Genomic DNA, 21,758 nt, shown 5'->3' on the forward strand with positions numbered 1-21,758 from the left:
GTGCGTGTGGCAATGTACAATAGGCAATGTATGCAAAATATCTATCTTTTGAGCAGAAGAACTCATCCATCCTGAAGCCATCCCTAGACTCTCTCTCGCACTCGCTCACTCACTCACTCGCTCACTCACTCACTCGCTCACTCACTCACTCACTCACTTACTTTCGACTCTTCTACTCTCCTCTCCTTACTAAAATAGATGGGCTGGATTTAGAGCATCTCAGGCTAACTACTCAGTGCTCCCTGGGATGACCGCTTCTAGGCTTGACTTGAGTGTGTGTGTGTGTGTGTGTGTGTGTGTGTGTGTGTGTGTGTGTGTGTGTGTGTGTGTGTGTGTGTGTGTGTGTGTGTGTGTGTGTGTGTGTGTGTGTCTGTCTGTGTGTGTCTGTGTGTGCGTGCGTGCGTGCGTGCGTGCGTGCGTGCGTGTGTGTGTGTGTGTGTGTGTGTCTGTGTGTGTGTGCGCGCATGCACTCCTGAATATTTTTATGAGAAACCCCATGGCTCCCTGGGCTCCGTGTCTTCAGGAAGCCGGCGCCTCCCTCCCTCCATCCGTGACTCCCAGGCAGGAGGGTGCAATGAAATGCTTTGTGAATGGCAGCGGTCTTCTGGGTTGTTCTCACAACAAGATGCTACATCACTCCGACGAGAACGGAGGAGGCTTGTATTGGCAGGCTGGGGTCTGGGAAGGGGGGCTGAGAGAGCAGGTGTAAACAGAAACACTTAAATATTGATACAGGATATCAATCCAAATGTAGAGAGGACTGTGGAGTATTTCCCCATAGATAATATGCCCATAAATTATGCATGTTAATGTAATTATGCATCTATCGAATTAAGCAAGGATCTAATTAATATGCTGGTTTCTTGGGTGAGGGTAGGGCTGCTAGATTATGGGAAAAATCATAATCACGATTATTTTGGTCAATATTGAAGTCCCGATTAATGAAACGTTTATCTTTGATTTTGAAAACATGTTGTATTTATTCAGCATGTCTCTCCCAAAAAAACTTTGTAACTGAGAACTTTGAAATTTCGCCTTAAAAAAACACACAAAATGGTCAAAAAGAATATGTTCAAATCTAAAATGATTTACAGATATGTATCCAGCTGTTCTGCCCTTTCTATAAAACATTTATAAAAATAATAATAATAATAATAATATTTCGAAAAACTTGATTATGTTAATTTTGTGATTGTTTGAGGATAAAAATCGAAATCCCGATCAAAATTTGATTAATCACCCAGCCCTAGGTGAGGGCAAAGCACATTAATGCGGGAGCAGAGAACTCTGAAAGCCCCAGAATAATCGGTGGTATCCTTACATGCAACTAGACTTCTGTATGTTCTGTATGTAAGGACATCTATTGTGTTATTTTGTGTGTGTGACAAACAAGCAATCAGCTCATATTTTTCATTGTGTGATAGATCAATCAATCCTTCTTTGTTTCTTAAAATGCATATATTTTAAGTTGACATGTTGATTGTCACGTAAACACAAACATGAACCGTCTCTCCACCTCGAATAAATCAATAGTGTTGTGACATAAACACTTGCTTCAATAGATCACAGCTGACGTGAACGGCCGATTGAAGACCGTGTGTGGACGGGTGTTGCAATCAAGTCCCAATCAGACACGGGGACCGTCTAAATAACAGCTTGAGCTTCGGGCTTTGCATAACAACGACATCATCAGTATCTTCCAGGATTAAGAGAGGACTGTCGGGTAGAGAGGCGTCGGAGGGGGGGGGGGGGGGTTCCTCAGTGTCGGCAGCACCGGGCTACTTGCTGGGGGTCACGGTGTGTATGAAGGGATGAGTGCAGCTCCATAATGGGGTTCATTGTTTTCGTGTTGGGTATTCATGGTAGATTAAGGGCAGATGTACATGTGTAAAGGAGTTGACCTAGATGGGAAAGGGATTGGCACTTTGGATCTGGATTTGGAGCCTGTTAATAATAACAAAATAATAATAATAAAAAATGACAGAACTTACCATGTGTTGATTTTCCCTCCTTCAAAGCTATAGGAGACAATGTAGCATTGGATGTTTCATTCTTTAGTTGGTTTATTTACATTTACATTCAGTGTAACAGATGCTTTTATCTGAAGCAACCTACAAAAAGTATTTTTTGTATTTATAATTATGATTTACAGAAACTGCATACTTGGTTCATACTTGGTATACTTCTGGGGGGTTTCCAGTCTCACTGGTATTGCATCGAATCCAGCGGTAGGGACAACCACTCCAAATGTTTGTTATATTATTTGTTATGCACACAGCCAGTGGAGAAGTCCAACTCTACTTTTTATATAGTTCCCAAACACTACCATGGCCTGAATGTGTGCAAGGCTCTGCTGGTGAGGTCTCCTCTCCTTACAGCCTCTAAACCTTTCTCTCCATTGTAGCTGTGTGAGGGTAGGCTGACCTTCAATAAGAAAAACACGTGTGCTAGCCTATAATTATTAAGTTGCGTAACCTGCTTAATGAAATTCTGCTCAAATTTCAGTTGGCTCTGTTTTAAAAGTCAAGTTTGAAGGACTACAAACGCAAGAAACACAAGTTCACATAAATTAAAAGGATTTTGCTTAAACAATCCTGTGGCCTATTTTCCCCAGGACAAGGAGAAGTGCATAAGAAAGGTCTTTCCTTTTAGTACCTTTCGCTTTATCGAGTGACCTAACGACAAGCCATTCCGGCCGTCGCCCCCGGCAACCAATTTACTTTTTTTTTTCTCAACTGATCTATGGCCTTATACATATTATTTTTATAGGAAACACATCCGTGGTGTTTTCCTTGTGTGTGTGTGTGTGTGTGTGTGTGTGTGTGTGTGTGTGTGTGTGTGTGTGTGTGTGTGTGTGTGTGTGTGTGCGTGCATGTGTGTGTATGTGTGGTGCATATACTGCAGTGTGTTTGCGTTGTAAGTGTAACCACACTAGTCCGCTAGACACACAGTGTGTTGTGGGGGTGTTCTCCTGGTAATGAGTCAGCAGAACGCTGCAGGCTGCAGGCTTCAGACTAGCCTGATAGACTGGCCTACTTGTGAGTCTGTGTGTTTGTTTTGAGTGTGTGTGGTGGGGGCGCCGGGGGGCTGTGTATAGGGGTGGATGTACTGAGAGTTGATGTGGGTTTTTATCTCAGCTCTGATCTTGCCCCAACTTGTTATTTGGAAGCAGCAAGGTGGCCGGCAGTAGCTCAGGGGGTAGAGCGGGTTGACTGGTAACCGGAAGGTTGCTAGTTCGATCCCCGGCTCTTCCTAGCTGAGGGTCGAGGTGTCCCTGAGCAAGATACCACACTCTGACTGCTCCTTACGAGCTGGCTGTCGCCCTGAGTGGTTAACTGCGCCGTCGGTGTGTGAATGTGTGTATGCATGGTCGTAAGTTGCTTTAAATAAAAGCATCAGTAAAATCCCCGAAATGTAAAATATAAAAAGGTCTTTCTGTATGTGTTTAAGGTATGTGTTCTTCCGGCCTCTCTTTCTTCCCCTCCACCTCGCCCGTCTTCAGTTGTGTTGCCATCACATGGTGTCAGTGTCTTCTGCTCCCTGCGGTCATCTTGGTGTGTGCACCATTCAGAAGGCTTTGAGTTAGTGGAGGAGGTGGATAAGGGGGTGGATGGCGTTTAGGGGTTTGGTTTTAGCCATCGAGTCATAAATACTGATTCAAAATGTCATAGGATTGTGTAACACATTTGACTCTACAACTCCATCTACAGTGTAGGCTAAATAAGTTATTATATTAGGCCTTTTAAATAACCGTATAGATTATTTAAAATAGACTGTGACAAGTAGCCCACAGAGTACTGGGGAAGCAGATTGAGCCAAAGAGGATTAAACACACAAAAAGTTTTTGAACAATTTAGAGCCAAATCCCAAATATCATGAATTTAGATGATGGGGACTTACTATGTAAAACATATGTCATGATGACATGTCTAAAGTGTCCTGAATATGAATCCCTTCAACTGCATTTGCTACTGTGGATCCCAACCATGGAGTCACAGCATTTAACCACGTGTTAGTCAAATGAAATGAAGAACCCTGACAGACCGTTAAGATCATTGTGTTTCATTTTGAGGACATTAGAACTTGTTGTCAGAAGCTATCCCACTGTGGCTGTTATAAAAATCTTATTTTTACGCCCGCGGTTGTAATACAACATAAACAAATGGATATCTTGGCTGTAAATTCTGTTATAAAATTTCCCTTGGGGCAGCTGTTTCCTAAGCCAAGTACCCTGTTAAGGAATCGCTAAAAGACTAAAAGATTAAGCCATGCTAGGAGCGCAAAGCCAAAGCCGTAGGAGTCAATAAGATACAAGAGGATAAGGCTGCACTGCCATGTACTGGGTGGGTCGTTTGGCAGGTTATTACTTCTCACTACTGCAGTCCTCCTTTTTGGTCACTAATGAGCCTTGCAGGTAAGGTCCTCTGGTAAACAACGGATAACAGTGGGACTCAAACCCCCTACCCACCACACAACCCTGACTAGGTTCTGCTTCATGCATTTTGTATTTTTAATTAACAATGTATTGGCCTACATTTAAGAATACATTTTTAACGATGCAGCGAACAATAGGGGAGTTAATTATAAACAGGAAGGAGTAAAAGAGCATGCAGTGCAGAATTGAAATACAGCATGTGACACCTTCCTGGTTAACCCCTTGCTGCCCGGACTAGAGCAGAGCTCCGCGGGCCAGACCGCCTCGGCTCAGCCAGGGATTTAGACTCCTCAGCCAATGAGCAAGCTCTTCTCTGTGGGGCTTTAATACATCTTTCGAGGGGCTTTTTGGGGTCGTATTTGCATGGAAGGGACAGCTGGCGGCCCCAATCCGTGCCACTCATGCCCACACAGCCCCACCACCATCACCACCACCACCACAACTACCACCACCCAGGAAGTGTCTGGTCAGAGCCTATTGTCACGGTCTCCTGAGTCATTGTTGGCGATTCCTTTTGAGATATTTTTGGGTTCCTTGTTTTTTTAATTGGTCTCTAGTTTGTCGCAAAATCACAAAAAGTGTAGTCAGTTGGAACAGTATTTTCAGCATTGAAGAAGGAATGCATACACACACACACACACACACACACTTTAACTGCTGTTACCCAGACCCTATTCATTTGGTTTCATATCCTGTAACGATGGCTTATCTGAAACTTATTTTTCACCTCCATCAAAGAAGCTATAGCAATTATTCTCCTTTATTACCGCTTGTTGTGCGTCTATGTGCGTGCGTTCTGGTGTGTGTGATCGTTCTGGCGCTGTCTCAATCCAGATAAATAGCCCTGTCCTGGTTCAGCAGAAAGTGTAGCTTAACAGTCCAAACAGTAATCTACAGATGGAACGTGCTTTACAAAGTTGCACAATGATGTTACAGACTTGTGTTCCGTCACACCGGAGTAGGTTGGTTCTGTGTGTGACGGTTGGGTTATTATTCTCTACATTTCCCCAGGGCCCATGGCCACTCCACGACACAAAGTACCTTCTTCATGGCTTCCTGCTTCATGCCTGATGTGTTATCACACTTTTTTCCCCTTAAATGTTCATAGCCAAATGTTGTGCAAACAAAAAATGAAAATAATTAATTAGAGGAATTCTATCTATCTGGAGTTTCTTTACCAACATATGTATGGCAAAAAAAAGGCCAAATGCCTTCTTAACAGTGTGTGCTACTCTCCCTACCAACATGTATTAGATGTTATCATACAGAAGGCACCTTCTTAACAGTGTGTGCTACTCTCCCTACCAACATGTTTTCGATGTTATCATACAGAAGGCACCTTCTTAACAGTGTGTGCTCCTCTTCCTACCAACATGTATCAGATGTTATCATGCAGAAGGCACCTTCTTAACAGTGTGTGCTCCTCTTCCTAACAACATGTATCAGATGTTATCATGCAGAAGGCACCTTCTTAACAGTGTGTGCTCCTCTTCCTAACAACATGCATCAGATGTTATCATGCAGAAGGCACCTTCTTAACAGTGTGTGCTACTTCTCCGTTTGCCGTCTCACCATTGCACTGCCCGGCGCCTCTGGTCCTTCTTTTGTGTTGTTCCCCGGTGTCCCGTGTGGCCCTTTCCCGGGCAGCCCCCGAGACACCACTCCGGGACGGCCCGTCCTCTCCCTGCACCGTCACCGGGGTGCTCAAGCGCACGGCTCAATCTATCCGTGAACGCACACAGAACACTTAGCGAGCCGGCCGCCGCAGCCCCCTCTGCAGACACTCCCCCTCTCCCCCCAGCAAAGGACCTCCTCACCGCTGTGCCCAGAGGACTCCCCCTGGGGGGGCTTTGTGTGTGGTTGAGTCGGGCTCGTTGGGGTCCAAGCCATGCCAAGTAGGCTTGGTTCAGTAGTTTGATTAAGATGAGTAAGAAAATGGAAGGGATTGAAATGATCTTGCATTTACATTCAGGGTATTTAGCAGACGCTTTTTATCCACAGCGATAAAAAACGGTTAATACACAGTACACCGACGGCGAAGTCAACCACGCAAGGCGACAGCCAGCTCGTCAGGATCAGTCAGGGTGAGGCGTCTCAGCTCAGGCACACCGCGACACTCGCTAGGAGTTCAACCTGTTTTACCTCCTGAGCTAGGCCAACCGATCTTCAGATGTTTCTAAGAAGGAGCTTTGCAAATATAGAGCGTGGTGTGTACAAACCTCAACGTGATCTGAACCTGATATCAGACGGAGGTTGAACCTCAATGCAGGGAAAGCAATAGCAGGAGGAGGAGCGCAGTGTCAGAGAGCTTTCATGGTGCCATGAGGTTCTACCGGCGGTCGGAGCTAATTCATTTTTAATGTGCAAATGAAGTGACTATATTTGATCTCGGCGGTGCTTTAGTGAGTTGAAAGACCATTTATCCCTGTGATCAGTGTAACAAGTGGGCTTCCTGTCATCCCCGTGGTGTGGTGACATATCGGCACAGTTTGATCTTTATTATTAAAGCTGAACGTACCTGATAGTACAATCAGTCTTGGTAATGGCATTCATTTATCAGCAGGAGTCGCAGTCGAATCAGCCTCTGTATCAGCATCTGTATCAGAGCCACTCACAGAGGTGTTCTGTGTAACATTTTACAATTTAAAAAAATATTTAGAAATGTTATCCCGAATCCACATGCCAACGTGGTGGTGCCTTCTTGAAATGCATTTATGTTATTAATTTTTAACGATAGTTGAATAGAAGCCAACATCTCGTCCACACATTTCAGAGGCAATCTTTGTGTTCATTCGTGGAAGCCTTTTCTGCTCTGAGCATTGGTCTTTTGCAGTTTATTGAACCTTTAGTTAAATGTACCCTTGCTGTCTCCAATAAAAGAGCATCCCTGCCAGTTGTATTATCTCTTTAAGTTGTTGAGTGCGGCTATCATCTTTATGCCAAGATGTCAACCCATGATAGCCATTGAAGCAATGACATTAGGCATAGGCCATAGTTGTTCAAATATTCCATCAGCGAGTTAAGGTTGAAGGAACACATTGTACACATTGCCACATGTCCAAAACCACACGCATATTTACACATCACAGTTGCTTGCTCTTTATAGTAGGTAACCATTACTTGCTTCCGCAACCTTATCTTTTTCACCAGCTAAACAAACAACAAACCGCGAGACATGTTTCTGGGCCAAGGCCAAGGTCATCTCAATGTCCCAATCGGAGGTTCTCAAGCACCACCGGGATGGACACATGTATACAGAGACGTGCACTTCTGTCATACCACTTTTTATCGGCTCATTCAAAGAGGAATTAACCCAAAAAATAAATGTTGAAAAATAGTCATGAAAATATATTGAAAAATAAAAGTCCAAACCTGGGAAAATTAGGTTTACTGAACCTATTTCCTAAAATAAGCCTTAAACATATTATTATTGGTTTTCTTGTGCTTTAGATGACGTTATGTGACATTGGTGTTGTTTGTTTTGCAACAACAAGAACTAAAATTAACGAAGGCATCTTCACTATAACTGCATGGATACATGGGAGAGAAGGCATGCTATGCTACACTATCTTCTCACTATCTCACAGTCCTACTCAATTTTATCTGATAATATGGTGAAATAACGTGGCAACAGCACACATTTCTCACCAGGACATCAGCAGCAACAGTTAGGTTTTGTTTTACTGAATGCCGAGGAATGGGTCTTAGTTCAATCATGTGAAAGTGTTCCCACATTTTTCCCTGAGACAATGCCCTGGGTACCTAAGAAGGTCTCTCCTCAAGTTTACCCAGGGCCTGTTGGACATCTGTTGGGGTTTGCAGCCCTCAACACTCATCTCTTTGTATCCTCCCGTGAGGAAGAAAGGGAAAATTCCTCAAACTCCCAAATCCTAAGAATTGTAATGAAGTGGTTGCTAAGATACAATCTATAGGGGCCATTGTTGGGTTCTGTATGGATTCCGTGGTGCTACTTGGGGGCATCAACGACCCACAATGCACCCCGCATTCCACTGCTTTTCTACTAGCATCAAAAAGGGGGATTTTTGGTTGGTTTGTCATTTCTGAAAATACATCTTTTTTTTTTCTTGGAAAGTACAAATTCTCTCCAAAAACGATTAGCATATAATGAACAAGATTGTTTCTTTGGTCAGCTTGCTATTTGCAGTCATTTTGCCCCTAACTAAATTATATCAAAGATATATTTTTTTATTAACTTACAGTTTTATTATTGCATTATTTTTTGTATTTGTACTATGTCTTGTACCATCGTTCCTAATAAGTCCGAATGGACATTAGAATATTAGCGATAAGCTTCTATGGATTGCGTGTTGCACTAATATCGCCCTCAAGTCCAACTCCAGTATTTAAGCATTTCTGAGGAGCTCTGCTTTTAGCCAAACCTGAATAATTCAATGCAATATAGATGTAGTTTCACCTGAATGTCCAACATTTCTAGCTGTTATATGAACTGAACTTGGCCAAAGTGAATTAAAGGTATTAAAGGTTTAGAGCTATTATTCGAGTGTAATTTGTTAGAAATGGCATGGCCATCCATCAGCTATTAGTTAGTGGAGATGTGGAGATGGCTGTTTCTAGTTGACTGCGCCTGCCTCTGTGTGAGACAATTTGGATTTTAGACAGCTCCTTGTTCATTTCTGACCAATCAGGACATCTCTTCCCTGATTGGTTTGGAGAATGGATCCGGCCTGTCAATCACAGGCATGTGTGGTGTGCCACTCAATGGCGGAGAAACGTAGAACGGGACGGAGCAGAGAGGGAGGGGACGTAGTTATGGTGGATTGCTGTCAAGTTTCTGACAAATGCTTGTTGTAAGTCACCTTGGATAAAAGCGTTTGCTTGATGCCTTAAATGTAAAACAGTGCTCTCTTCGGCTATCTCTCTTCAAAACTCTCCAATCTGACCTACAGCACATTAAAGTATCTTGGAAACGTTGGTAACAAAGTGATAGAGGTACAGACTCATGTGAATTGGAGTCGGGGAAACATGAACCAGACATTGAGATTTGGTTTGTGTTGCCCTGCAATTGGTGACTCTGGGTTTTGTTGAAGAAGTGGAACCTGAGCAAGCCATGAAGCCAATAACACAGAAAATCAGTTAATATAACAAATGTAGATTTGACCTCAACACTACAACTAAGCCTATACGCTTTTCTCGATAATGCGTTCTTTTGATTTGATTTATTTTCAAGTTTCTATCACTATATAGGCCATTGTTGTTGTCTGATGTACATCAAAAGAGACGCCCAACACTCTACTAGCCCAACCGCTGAACGCCTGCATACCCAGAGGATCTATGCTAATTCATAATTTATCAGTTGGCCAAGCTCAGATAAAATTAATTAAAACCGTTAGATATGCATCTTGCTCATTACTTGTATTAATGGAAAATCATCCATCAACAGTGAACTTGTACGAATATGAATGTGACCTCCAGACATGTTTAGTGAATATTTGAGTGAATTTAATGAATGTAAATTCATTAAGTCTGTTGACTAGTCTGACAAATCTACTCTGACCACCTATTACGTTAAAAAAAGGGTTTAGCGTCAGGTGTTTGTAAACTGTTAATATTGTGTGTTATAATATTTTGTGCTGTATTCTCTAAACCAGTTGTATATGTTTCAAGGCACAAGTTCTGTGTGTGCCGGTGCGATGCCGCAGGCGTAACGGTAATATGCTTTGTCAGTGCCGCTATTTAAACCTCCTAACATTGTCTTGCATGATTAAAACGTTTAAAGCGCGTCTCTGAACCTTATCTCTACCAGGAGCCAAAGGGCATGAAGCGTGTCCCTCTCATTATTTTATTCACCAAAACAACAGCAATGCAAGTCCATTACAAGCTGAATATTTCAAAGCAGTGTGCTCTCAGGCAGGGGAAATATGAAATGTTCATCACTGAGTGAGGCTGCAGCATGCGGGGATGGATGGTGGCTGAAATGAGTCTGGTCCAGCCTTGGTGTCCCTTGCCACCGTAAGAGAGACTGATAGAAGTGTGTCTGGTGGTGTCTCGCTGTTGAACTAAATTAAACACATGACCTGGGTCAGGTGATGGGATTTACATTTTTCTAAAGTGATTTCAGATATTCAGTATCACAATTATCACTATTCTTAAAACCTAGGTCCTTTCGCATTTTCTATTATCATTATTAAGATGAAATCCCTTATTTTCTTGACTATTACTATATTATGACTTGCTTCTCAGCAACATCTAGCCGCCCGATTTCATGCTTTTGACTATTCCGTATTCATTGTGCTTTTTTATTCAATTCAATGACACAGAAGCAAAAAACAAATTAATAAAACAACCAAACTGCAATAATGCAAAATGCATATGGCAACATTAATTATGCTCGGTAACACTAGGGCTAATATTGTTTTGTAATTGCGCAATTTATGCTAGCAAGTCAACAGCCCTGACAAGTAGAGACTCATTTGCAGCGCTGTATGGCCACGCTGTTGCCCAACACACACAAAAGGATATTTCCTCAAATGGGTCAAAATCTAGGAGGGCAGGTATCCACCTGTCTTCAACTGATCATGTCATCAGATTATAGTTGGATCTTTTGCCTAATACTCTTTCAATAGTATTTTGCCTCCCTGTCTCCTCTCTTCTCCCTCCTTGCTCTATTTGCCTCTACATGTCTTCCCTTCCATCTCCCTCTTGTGCTCTGCTGCTTTCCTACTTCTCCTCTTCTCTCCTCTCCTCATTCTCGTATATTCTCTTCTCTCTCATTGCCTCCCCACTCCTTTTCTCTCCTCTGCTTCTCATCTCCTCACCTCCCTCTCCCCTCTCCTCTCCTCCCTCTTGCTCGTATATTCTCTTTGCTCTCCTCCCCCCTCCTCTCCTCTCCACCCATCTCCTCTCCTCTGATGACCTCTCACAATGCTACTTTCCCTGTCCTGCTTAGTCTTCTCCTACAGCTGTCCCATCTCATCCAGCTGTTTTAAATCTAGTGTCTTCATCTCTAGCCCCGGCTGACATCCAGCTTTTTACAATCTGCTATCTTCATCTGTAGCCCAGGCAGACATGATCTCCTGAGAGGATAAAATGCCCCTCAGTTAGGCTAAGATGGTGGAGTTGATGCAGGAGGTGCTGGAGGTGGTGGTGGTGGGAAGTTGCACACCTTAAAGGCCTACGTGCAGGTTAACTGGAAGTTTTGATTAATGTGTACATAAAGCACTCAAAGTATGTGTATCATTTATAAAATGTCTCCAAAATACTGTTAAAGTCCAGTTTTGGGCGTTTTTGGCAGTAACGGTTGTTTTCTAAGCCATTCGGCGATGACGTCACGTTGGTCGTCAAGTCCAATATAATTCTTGATTACTATAGTTGTTGTTGTCAAGGTTGGTTAAGTTCCTGAAGATATTTATGTGCATGTAGGAATTACTGGTTGTAGCTTATGTTGTTATTTTGTGTATTGCTGCAGGGCTTCTTTATCGTTGTCATTCAATAAGAAATTTGACATCGAGGAGTGTATTTCCAGTTATTTCAGTGCGCTTGGCCTGAACTTGGAGACAGCATGTTGAAAGCCAATACCAACATCGCCTCCGGACCCCTGGTGGATCTGATCGCTGCCATGCGTTCACTAGCCGTCATTCCGGTCGCCACATGTGTCCTGCGCACCGAGCTGCTTCAGTTGCACCAGGAACGTGATGAAGCATTCCGTGCCTTCCCCGCCAGGGTGCGGGGGAAGGCGGAGACATGTGCCTATATTGCGATATGCGAGTGTGGCAAGGATGAAGATTATACCGACCACATTATCCATGATGTTCTGATCAATGGGATTTAGGACTCTAGACTAGACGGCGTGAGACACTGGGGATGCCTGACATTCTGACGGAACCAGTGAACTATGTAATTGCAGACGTTGAAAACAAGGAAATGGCCCGCAATGCTCTCCCGTCTTCCACTCTGTCAGCCATGTCATCATTCCGGCGTCTACAGAAAAATCCACAGACGAGCCCCGCCACGACACCAGCCCCAACAGACAGGGCTAGGCAAGCCTCGTGCCCGGGCTGTAAAAGCACCTTTAAGGTCTTCACGGAGGGTTCTCGCGGTTGGAATACGAAGCCCCACCAGGTTCGTGTCGGCTGCTATAGGGCCCGCCGACAGCAGAGGCGATAACAGCCATCAACCAACAGTCAGCAGGCTGCAATGGAATTGGTGCCGATCTCCCAGATTTCGTCGGTTCAACTCAGAGTACGCCCTGGCCGACACTGCGGGGGCCGTCGCCGCACTCGGACGACACACAGCACTGTCAGTAGTCCCACACTCATCAGGCTCGGGCACAACATTTTCTCCAGGGGTGAATGGAGGCGGGCCAAGCTGAGAGACCACCCCCGATCTTAATCACTATCTCGGTTGACAGGTCAGTCGGACCGCGGGACAGCATCAATCAATGAGGCTCGGATGACGGAGTGAACATATCCGCCATTGCAGACACTGGGGCACAATCTGATCTTTGGTCTCTAGAGGTGTTCCTCGCCTGCGGATTCTCGCGTGATGACCTGCGTCCTGTCAATCTTAGCCTGTCAGCCGCCAACCGCTCCCCCATATCCATTGAGGGAGCATTCTTCGCTAGGTTCTCAACAGCCCCCAGCGACAGTGGTGTTACGTCCTGCGGCTCAATAGTGTACGTGAGCAGCTCGGTTCGGGCAATGTACCTCTCCTACGAGTCGTTGCTTAACCTCTGCCTTTTCCCTGCGGACTTCTCATCGAGTAACAGGACCCAGAGACGAGAATGGCCCTGGCGCTCGTGTCACACCGATCAAGCCCTTGTATGTGAATGCTACGAGGTCTGCCTACAGTGGCTGCGTAGACCAAAGTAATCCCCAGGACGCTCAGTGCTCATGCCCCAAGTGTACAGCCCCTCCTCCACGGCCTCAGGCAATGCCGCTACCCTGCACACCGGAGAACAACGGCCGGATGAGAGATTGGCTACTAGAGAGATACGCCTCATCTACATTCAACACTTGCCCTCATCAAGCTTTGCCTTGCATGGAGTGGCCAACCATCGAGATGCACTTGGACCCAGCAGCCACGCGAAAGGCATGCCACACTGTGGCCATTGTGCCTCTGCACTGGCAGCAAAGAGTCTACGACGACCTCCTTCGGGACGAAGCCCTTGGAGTCATTAAACGTGTGCCATACGGCGAACCAGTGACATGGTGCCATCGTATGGTAGTCACAAGGAAGCACGACGGCTCCCCACGCAGGACCGTGGATCTCTCACCTCTCAACAAGTTCTGCCAACGTGAAACCTTCGCCACTGAATCCCCATTCCACCTTGCACGTTGCATCCCGGGGGACACCTGGAAAACTGTCACGGACTCCTGGAATGGCTACCATAGTGTGCCCCTGCGTGTATCGGATCGTTGTCTGACCACCTTTATCACGCCTTTCGGCCGCTGGCGCTACGCAGGGCGCCGCAAAGTTTCCTGTCATCTGGGGACGGCTACAACCGTCGTTTTGACGCTGTCCTCTCGGACTTCGAGCGCAAAGAACGCTGTGTGGATGACACTGTCCACTATGACACTGACCTAGAGCATCACTGGTGGAGGACCATCGACTTCCTGACACGTGTCGGCCAGTCGGGCATTGTGTTGAACCCAGATAAGTTTCAATTTGCGGAGAGGAGTGTCGATTTTGCTGGGTTCAGGGTGTCGCTACCATTGAGCCCAGACAGGTATCAGAAGCTGGTTTGGCCTTGTCAACCAGGTGGCGAACTACGCCCAGTTGCGCGACACGATGGCGCTATTCAGGCCATTCCTCAGCCCACGCTGCAAATTCTCGTGGTCCCCTGAACTGGAGGAAACCTTCCAGGCGTCCAAACAAGCCATAATTGGGGCCATCCTCGAGGGCGTGGAGATCTACGACATGTGGAGGCGCACCTGCCTCCGCCCTGACTGGTCCAGGCGTGGCATTGGCTACTTCCTGCTCCAACAACATTGTAGCTGCACTTCTGGCATACCTGACTGTTGCCCAGGAGGATGGCGGATCACCCTCGCCGGTTCACGGTTCCTATCCTCAGCGGAGCAACGCTATGCGGCCATCGAAGGCCGTGTATACGGCCTTCGATGGCCCCAATTGTGTACCTGCCTGGCAAGAGCAACCATGCCGCTGATGCGACTTCGAGGCATCCTTCCCTCTCGGGCTCTGCAAACGGCCTCTCATCTAACGATGCTTCCGGGAAACGGGGCCCAGGACTAGCTGGCTCCGCAAGGCATATAATAGAACATATTTAATTATCTTTTTATCTGTCTATCTATCTCACCATCTATCTATCTATCAACGCATGTGTCTAGCTTTAATGTGAATTCGAACTATTCGAATATCTGGTTGCCTATTTTACGCAGTTGCCGTCAATATGTCAATAATGCGACAAAACCATGGTTCAAATTAGCGGGATATATATATATCCTATAAACAGCCCAGTAACGTGGAGGCCTAATCATGAAAAGCCACAACTTTGTATCGCTTGCATTTCACCACCACACCTGCAAGCGCGCAAACTATAGTAATCTGAAGAAGACGCCCGCTTCTGAATGTTACAAAGTATGCTAGTGGTAACGTTCCTTGCTTTGCTTACCAAGTTACCATTTATCGAGAAGGCCTATTAAAATCGATAAAGAAAAATATGCATGTCGCCTACGTCTTCCACCATGTCAGCGAAAGGGCCAGCACTACGCACCGTTCGGATTCATGAAAAAAAAGCTGTCTCGGACTTTGCCGAGAACATTGCGTTATAGCAGCTTTCACCAGCCAGACTACTAGCTCCCTGAGCTCTACTTCGGATGCTTATTGAATGGCATAGCCGAGCTGGAATACCTATATCCAAGTACGGAAACCCAGAGGGGATAAAATACATTCGCTCTTCACAATACTAGTCTGTTACACTTGTACCGCGGGAGTGTTTTTTCACATTCGAATATTATGAGGGAAATCGCGAACAGACAGAGGCTCATTCACAAAGCAGATAGAGGCGCTTGTACCGCGGAAGTGTTTTTTCACATTCGAATATTAATTTTCACGTTCGAATTCGCGTTTTTGGATACATTTCGAACGAATATTCGAACTTCGAATATTCGTTGACAGCCCTAATGTCCAGTCAGACTTGTTGTCTCCCTTGTTCTGTGTGGTCTTGTAGGCTATACTGTGTGAGCCGAATCACCTAAATGAATTCCCGACGATTTGTGTCGTTTGGTATTGATAAAGACTAGGCTATCTATCTATCTAGGCTATTAATTAACAATTATTCGCCGAAGGCGAAGTGAATAGTGGGGAATAGCCCCCGAGACCAAAGGTCAAGGGGGCTATTCACTGACCCTGAGGTGAATGAGGTGAATAATTGTTAATTAAATGTTTTATATTACACGTGAACACTAGTAATAAACAAGATAGCAATTTTTGCCGGTATTTATTTGTTTTTATTAGCGGTTTATTTGTTGTTATTAGCGGACATTTTGCGATGAAAAAAATATCGAGTTTGAGATGTCAATCATGGGATATTGCCCAATATCCCGAGATAGTGAACCAATCAAATCGCACCATTTTAGGAGGTTCACGTTTAGCATATACTAACTATATATAATATCTATGTATCTGTATAATCTGCTGAACACTCTCTACTAGTCTCTACTCTCAAGGGTCACAATGCCGCTTTGGTCCGTGTCTCCCCAACGTGACGTCATGCAATGCATTCTGGGGGAAATGAGAATCAATAACTATTTTTAGGCCTTCTTTGGCTGTAGTTATTATAGCCTTCTCTACGTTTTTTGCAATGCGTTTGTGTGTGTGTGGTGTGTCACTCAATACATTTAATAAATACATGGCACAAAATAACTACATGAATGAAATGACAAACAGAGCAGCAGTGCACTAAATTGATTTAGGCTGTTGACATTTGATCAAATGATGCTTCAGCAGCCTATCCCAGGCCAGGATTAAGCTGGTAAATGAGATTGAACTGATCAGTGGATGGATGCCTTTTTTTGGATATCAGATTGAAACTGAAAGTATTATCTAAAAAATACAAGTGCAGACATGCATGGATTTCTCGATAATGACATTCATTTTAAGTAACGGATGCTTTCCAAGCGTAACCCTGCCTGAATTTCAATTCATATTTGGCTAGACATGGCCCTAAATTTGGTGCAGATTTGGAATGTACCACATGGGCTTGATGACAGGAAACATCGATCATGATCACTGTGTCAGAGTGAGTCCTTTGCCATCGCTTCTTTGTCTATAAGTGGGTAATAAAAAAGTATCTTTTAAGACATTGATTGGCAGGGGCTAGGATTGGATAACTGTACTGCTGTGCTGCAGTTAAGTTCCTCCTATGAGGACTCATACAGTCTCCTGTCACTGGGCAGGTGTGTGCAGTGCTATCATTCTGTGGTCCTACAAGGACGTATGGTAACCCTGAAATCCATGAATGAGAGGAGTATGGATGCTGTGTGGGCTTTCATGCGTGCCGAGGCTCGCATGGGAAAGTGTGCTTGAAAGTGTTCATATTTCATGCATGAATACGGTATCTTTGCATGCATGGTTAGAGGTTTAGTAATTAGAGGATAGTGGTGTTCACCACCCCCACCGTATACAGTCTAACGTCTACATTTAGAACCACTGCATTTCAACCACTTAGTCTCCTGCGGGACCTCTGACTGTTTACTGATCTAATGTTCTCCATCCTGTGATCCTTATTGTTCTAATGTTCTCCATCCTGTGTTCCTTACTGATCTAATGTTCTCCATCCTGTGGTCCTTATTGGTATAATGTTCTCCATCCTGGGTACCTTACTGATTTAATGTTCTCCATCATTGTGTTCCTCTCTAGTATGAGTTCAAGGCCAAGAACATCAAGAAGAAGAAAGTGAGCATCGTGGTGTCTGTGGATGGGGTCAAAGTGTTGATGAGGAAAAAGCAGAAGGTACGTTGTCAGACCACGTTGAGCCTGTTCTAGAGGGGTGGGAACTGGCACAATAGGATGTTACATTTTACATTATGAATGCTGGAGTTTGGGAATTAAAGATCACATTCATTTTTAAAGTAATGTGGCCGAACAAAACAGAAAATTGTTGATGCAGGTTGACTATCGGCGAAGACATTTTAGTGCCCTCTTTAGGACGGTATCATTATTTAGCTTCCAGTGAAATTTTGTTAAAGTTTCTGGCTTACATTTTTTTTAACTTGTTAAGTCACCCTAGCTCAAAAATATTGCGAATGCAAAGAATCCAGATTCTCACATAAATGTATTTATTCCCCCATCCCTACTTTGCATGCCTTCAACAGAACTTATCATGAGCTTTCCACTTTCAACCATGAGCAGACTGTATTAGTAGGGCTTAAGATCCAACAGACCCATTAGACACGCTTAAGTGTGATCCCACATACAACATAAATACTTTTTACAGATACAATATAAGATACATTAGATCAGTTATTCCAATATGAAATATTTTCAACTTTTAATAAAATAACTTCACCTCCTTGAACCCCTTGTACCTCAATGTCTTTGAGTCCTCTCTCTTCTCCATCCCACAGAGGAAGGAGTGGACCTGGGATGAGGGAAAGATGCTCATCATGCAGGATCCTATATACAGGTACAGAGCCTTTTCTTAACCCCCACATGTCTCCTGTTCCCCACGTCTCCTTCTGCCACACGTTGAGGCTCACGGCGCGCTCGCTGCCTTAATGCACGGCCGTGTCGAGTGTGGTTAACCTCAGATAACCACGTCGCCCCTGAATTATCCATAGCGTGCGTTGGAAGTGCACGTATGATGTGAGGGTTTGAGGGGTCTGATAGTCCAGGGACCAGCCTGCTCCATCGACCGTGTTCGTTCTCCTCACCTTGCGGCCAAAGCGCTGCATTTTTTAACTCGCATCCATTTTTCAGTAAGACAGAGCTTCAGTGTCAAAGGAAGTGGTTTGTACCTTTTTTGTACCATTTCTCACTTCAGTCTCAAATGACAGCAGGGAACGTGTTTATTGATCAACACAACCATAACAGAAACCAAAAGCTATCAGAGTTCTCTGCCCGAGATATGAAGCTACATTTGCTGATATAAGTTTGTTTGGAATTTAGCACTTTTTTTCTTCCCCTGAAGTCAGAGACGGATGATGTAATAATTGAATAGAAGGGCCTGAGGCGCTGTGTTTAATTTGGAAAATGGAACGCGGCGCAGTGCAGGCATTGCAATTTTTTGCGAGCCGGCAGTCTGTCATCCCCTGACACTCTGTACCTCCGTCACCACCACCTCCCCCTGCCACTTTTCAGTTAAAAGTAAAAGAATATGTGGCGGATTCATTTAAATTATAAATGGGAATTCCAAAACTGCCACTTTCAAACATCCTGGTTGTTTACCTCAGAACACGAACAAGACTTAGAGGAACAAAAGTAAAGTACAGGGGAGCTCCCACTTTTCTGTAAAGTAAAAGGCCAGTTATGTTATGTTATAAATATTATGATAGAATAATCTGATATGGCATTAGTAACGCGGTTAAGTCACCTGCTTTTGGTACAGAGTTTTCAACCGGTTTCACTTGTAACATTACATGCCTCATGAGTTGTGGGCTGGACAGTGCCTGTGATTGTGAGTGTCTTGTGCGTTGGGGGCTGGACAGTGCCTTTGATTTGAGTGCATTGTGTGTTGGGTGCTGGACATTGCTTGCTGCTCAGGTGGGTGTCGGAACATCTCCTTGACGCCACATTAGTCACTCATGGTGGGAGAGCTCAGTGTGCACATTACAGACCGCATACCCTCAACGCTAATGAGTCCTAGCCCTGGGTTTTCGTGTGTGTGTGTGGTGTGTGTGTTTGCGTGTGTGTGTGTGTGTGTGTGTATGTGTGTGTGTGTGTGTGTGTGTGTGTGTGTGTGTGTGTGTGAGAGGATCTCCTGTGTAAATTTGAGCTATTTATATGTTGTTGTTTCCTTAATTTCATCTTTATGTAGGCCACTATGGCCCCTTGAGATTGCGGTGTTTTGAAGAGTTGGGCAAATAAACAGTTGAGAGTTGAGAAGGCAGACTGACTTTCAAAACAGTTGTTTTCAAAACAAGTGTTGAAGTTTGCACTTTAATTGGTCATGGTAAAATGCGGTATTGCCCCATAGGTTAGGAAAGTAAATAATAACAGCTTAAGTCAAAACAAATGCAGTTCATTTAATTATTATTTTAAATCTATTCCAGGTTTCCATAATGTGTCTCTGACTTAACGTTGTACTATTTCTGTAATTGTCTAAATTGATGTGATGTAGTATTAGAAACGTGTTTTGTAATTCAGTCACAGATGGCAGGAAGTTAAATAATTATTATTTTCTTCCAGAATCTTCTATGTGTCTCATGATTCCCAAGACCTGAAGATCTTCAGCTTCATCGCCAGAGATGGCACCAATAACTGCTTCAGGTGTAACGTCTTCAAGACTAAGAAGAAGGTACCAGCCTCTGAATTCCATACATGCTTCATACATCCTAAATTACATACATGTTGGTGTAAATCCATGTTAGCACAATAAAAACATTCTATTTATTAATTTCCTTTTTTGTTTTTTAATTATTTACTCATTTATTTTGTTTTCTTTCTCAACCTGAATGTGTATGTGGGGAGGGTCTTTTAGTTTAACCTATTTTAACCACTTTGCAGATGTATTCTAGTGTATATTTAAGTATTCATTTTATTCAGAAAAGCATAATTTATTTTATTTATTTTATTTGGTAACTACCTTATTTGGTAATATTTATTTTCTCTCTGTCTGTCTGTGTGTGTCTCTCTCCCTCTCTTTGTCTGTCTGTCTATGTGTGTGTCTCTCTCTCTGTCTGTCTGTCTGTCTCTGTCTCTCTCTCTCTCTGTCTCTGTGTGTCTCTCTCTCTGTTTGTCTGGGTCTCTCGCCCCTCTCTCCTGCCCCAGGCTCAGGCCATGCGCATCGTGCGGACTGTGGGCCAGGCCTTTGAGGTGTGTCACAAGATCAGCCTGCAGCATGCCGAGCAGGAAGCAGATGGACGGGCGGACGGAGACAGTGACAAGTCCACAGAGGAGGCCTCCACTGATGGTGAGACATACGCCCCCCCCCCCCCCCCCCCCCCCCCCTTTCTCGCTCTCTCTCTCTCTCTCTCTCTCTCTCTCTCTCTCTCTCTCTCTCTCTCTCTCTCTCTCTCTCTCTCTCTCTCTCTTTCCCTCTCTTTGTGTTGTGTGTGCGTCTCTTGGGTGGGATATATAATTCATTATTGATAACAATGTGTTTCCCTTTCATTGTTCTTTTTTTTTATATATGTATGAATGCATCAATTGTATACCACTTCTAATACTTCCAAATCCACCATAACAGAACACCTTTTTCCTCCCAATCATTAGTGGAAAAAAACTCCTACTGGCCACAATTCATTATAATGGTTGTTGTTAAATGAGTAAGAACGCATTCATAAAGAGCAAAAAAGCTAATAATAATAATGATACAAAAATAAATTCAGAAATAATAATAATTCTAATATAAAATAATACAAATAATGAATATAACAGCCTTTGATCTAGTTCTTTATATAGTTCTAATAATCGTAATATATAACATAATAAGAAGCCGTCAGTGCATCCAAGTGTCCCCAGCCTGGGTGTGGACCCCCTCGGGGGTCTCTCTCCGTACCTCACCATGCTGCCCCCCTCCCCAGGTCCCAAACCGCCAGGCGCCCAGCAGGACGAGGAAGAGGACGGTGGTAAAGAGGGAGGAAGAGGAGGAGGAGGAGCAGAGCATTCATCAGGAGCAGCCCCGTGTGAGCAGGCGGTCAGCGGCGTTCTGCAGAGCCTGGCGGAGCTCAGTGTGGTCCGACCTGGACAGAGCGTCACGGTGAGAGAACAACACAACACACACTGAACTCACTTAATAATAGTGTTGGCTGTAAATATTCAATAAGATTGTATCACACGCTGATATGATGTGTATGTATACTATGTATGTATGCAGTATGTCTAATATTACCGAAAGAATAAGCCCTTTGGAGCTAAAATAAGTTTACACACGCACAAAGACAAACACACACACACATATTTACATTTTAGATTTACATATAGGACAATCAAAAAAAATATATAACTGTTTTTTTTTGTTTTTTTTTAATAAAATCAATAATTGGGGTTTGGTTTGAAAAAATCAGAGATTTAGTTTTTAGGCCAAATCGCCCAGCCCTACGGTCACATATGGGTGAGTATTTATAACTCTGCTTTATTTATGTTACGCTCAACCATATGGGGGGGGGGGGGGGGGGGGGGGGGGGGGGGGGGGGGGGGGGGGGGGGGGGGGGGGGGGGGGGGG

At 44.3% G+C, this 21,758-nt stretch overlaps 1 protein-coding gene across 1 annotated transcript in view; it reads left to right on the plus strand.

The window, feature by feature from the left end:
* The window catches only part of si:dkey-34e4.1 (carboxyl-terminal PDZ ligand of neuronal nitric oxide synthase protein), a gene marked incomplete in the record, with an annotated part of 26,072 nt that overhangs the window by 3,426 nt on the left and 888 nt on the right, over positions 1–21,758 (plus strand). The window contains 5 exon segments of the mRNA XM_030355370.1: positions 17,294–17,386; positions 18,001–18,059; positions 19,781–19,889; positions 20,363–20,504; positions 21,118–21,293. Of these exon segments, the coding sequence (XP_030211230.1) occupies positions 17,294–17,386; positions 18,001–18,059; positions 19,781–19,889; positions 20,363–20,504; positions 21,118–21,293 (579 nt within the window).

This window comes from Gadus morhua, chromosome 4, assembly GCF_902167405.1.
Source record: "Gadus morhua chromosome 4, gadMor3.0, whole genome shotgun sequence".
NCBI lineage: Eukaryota > Metazoa > Chordata > Actinopteri > Gadiformes > Gadidae > Gadus > Gadus morhua.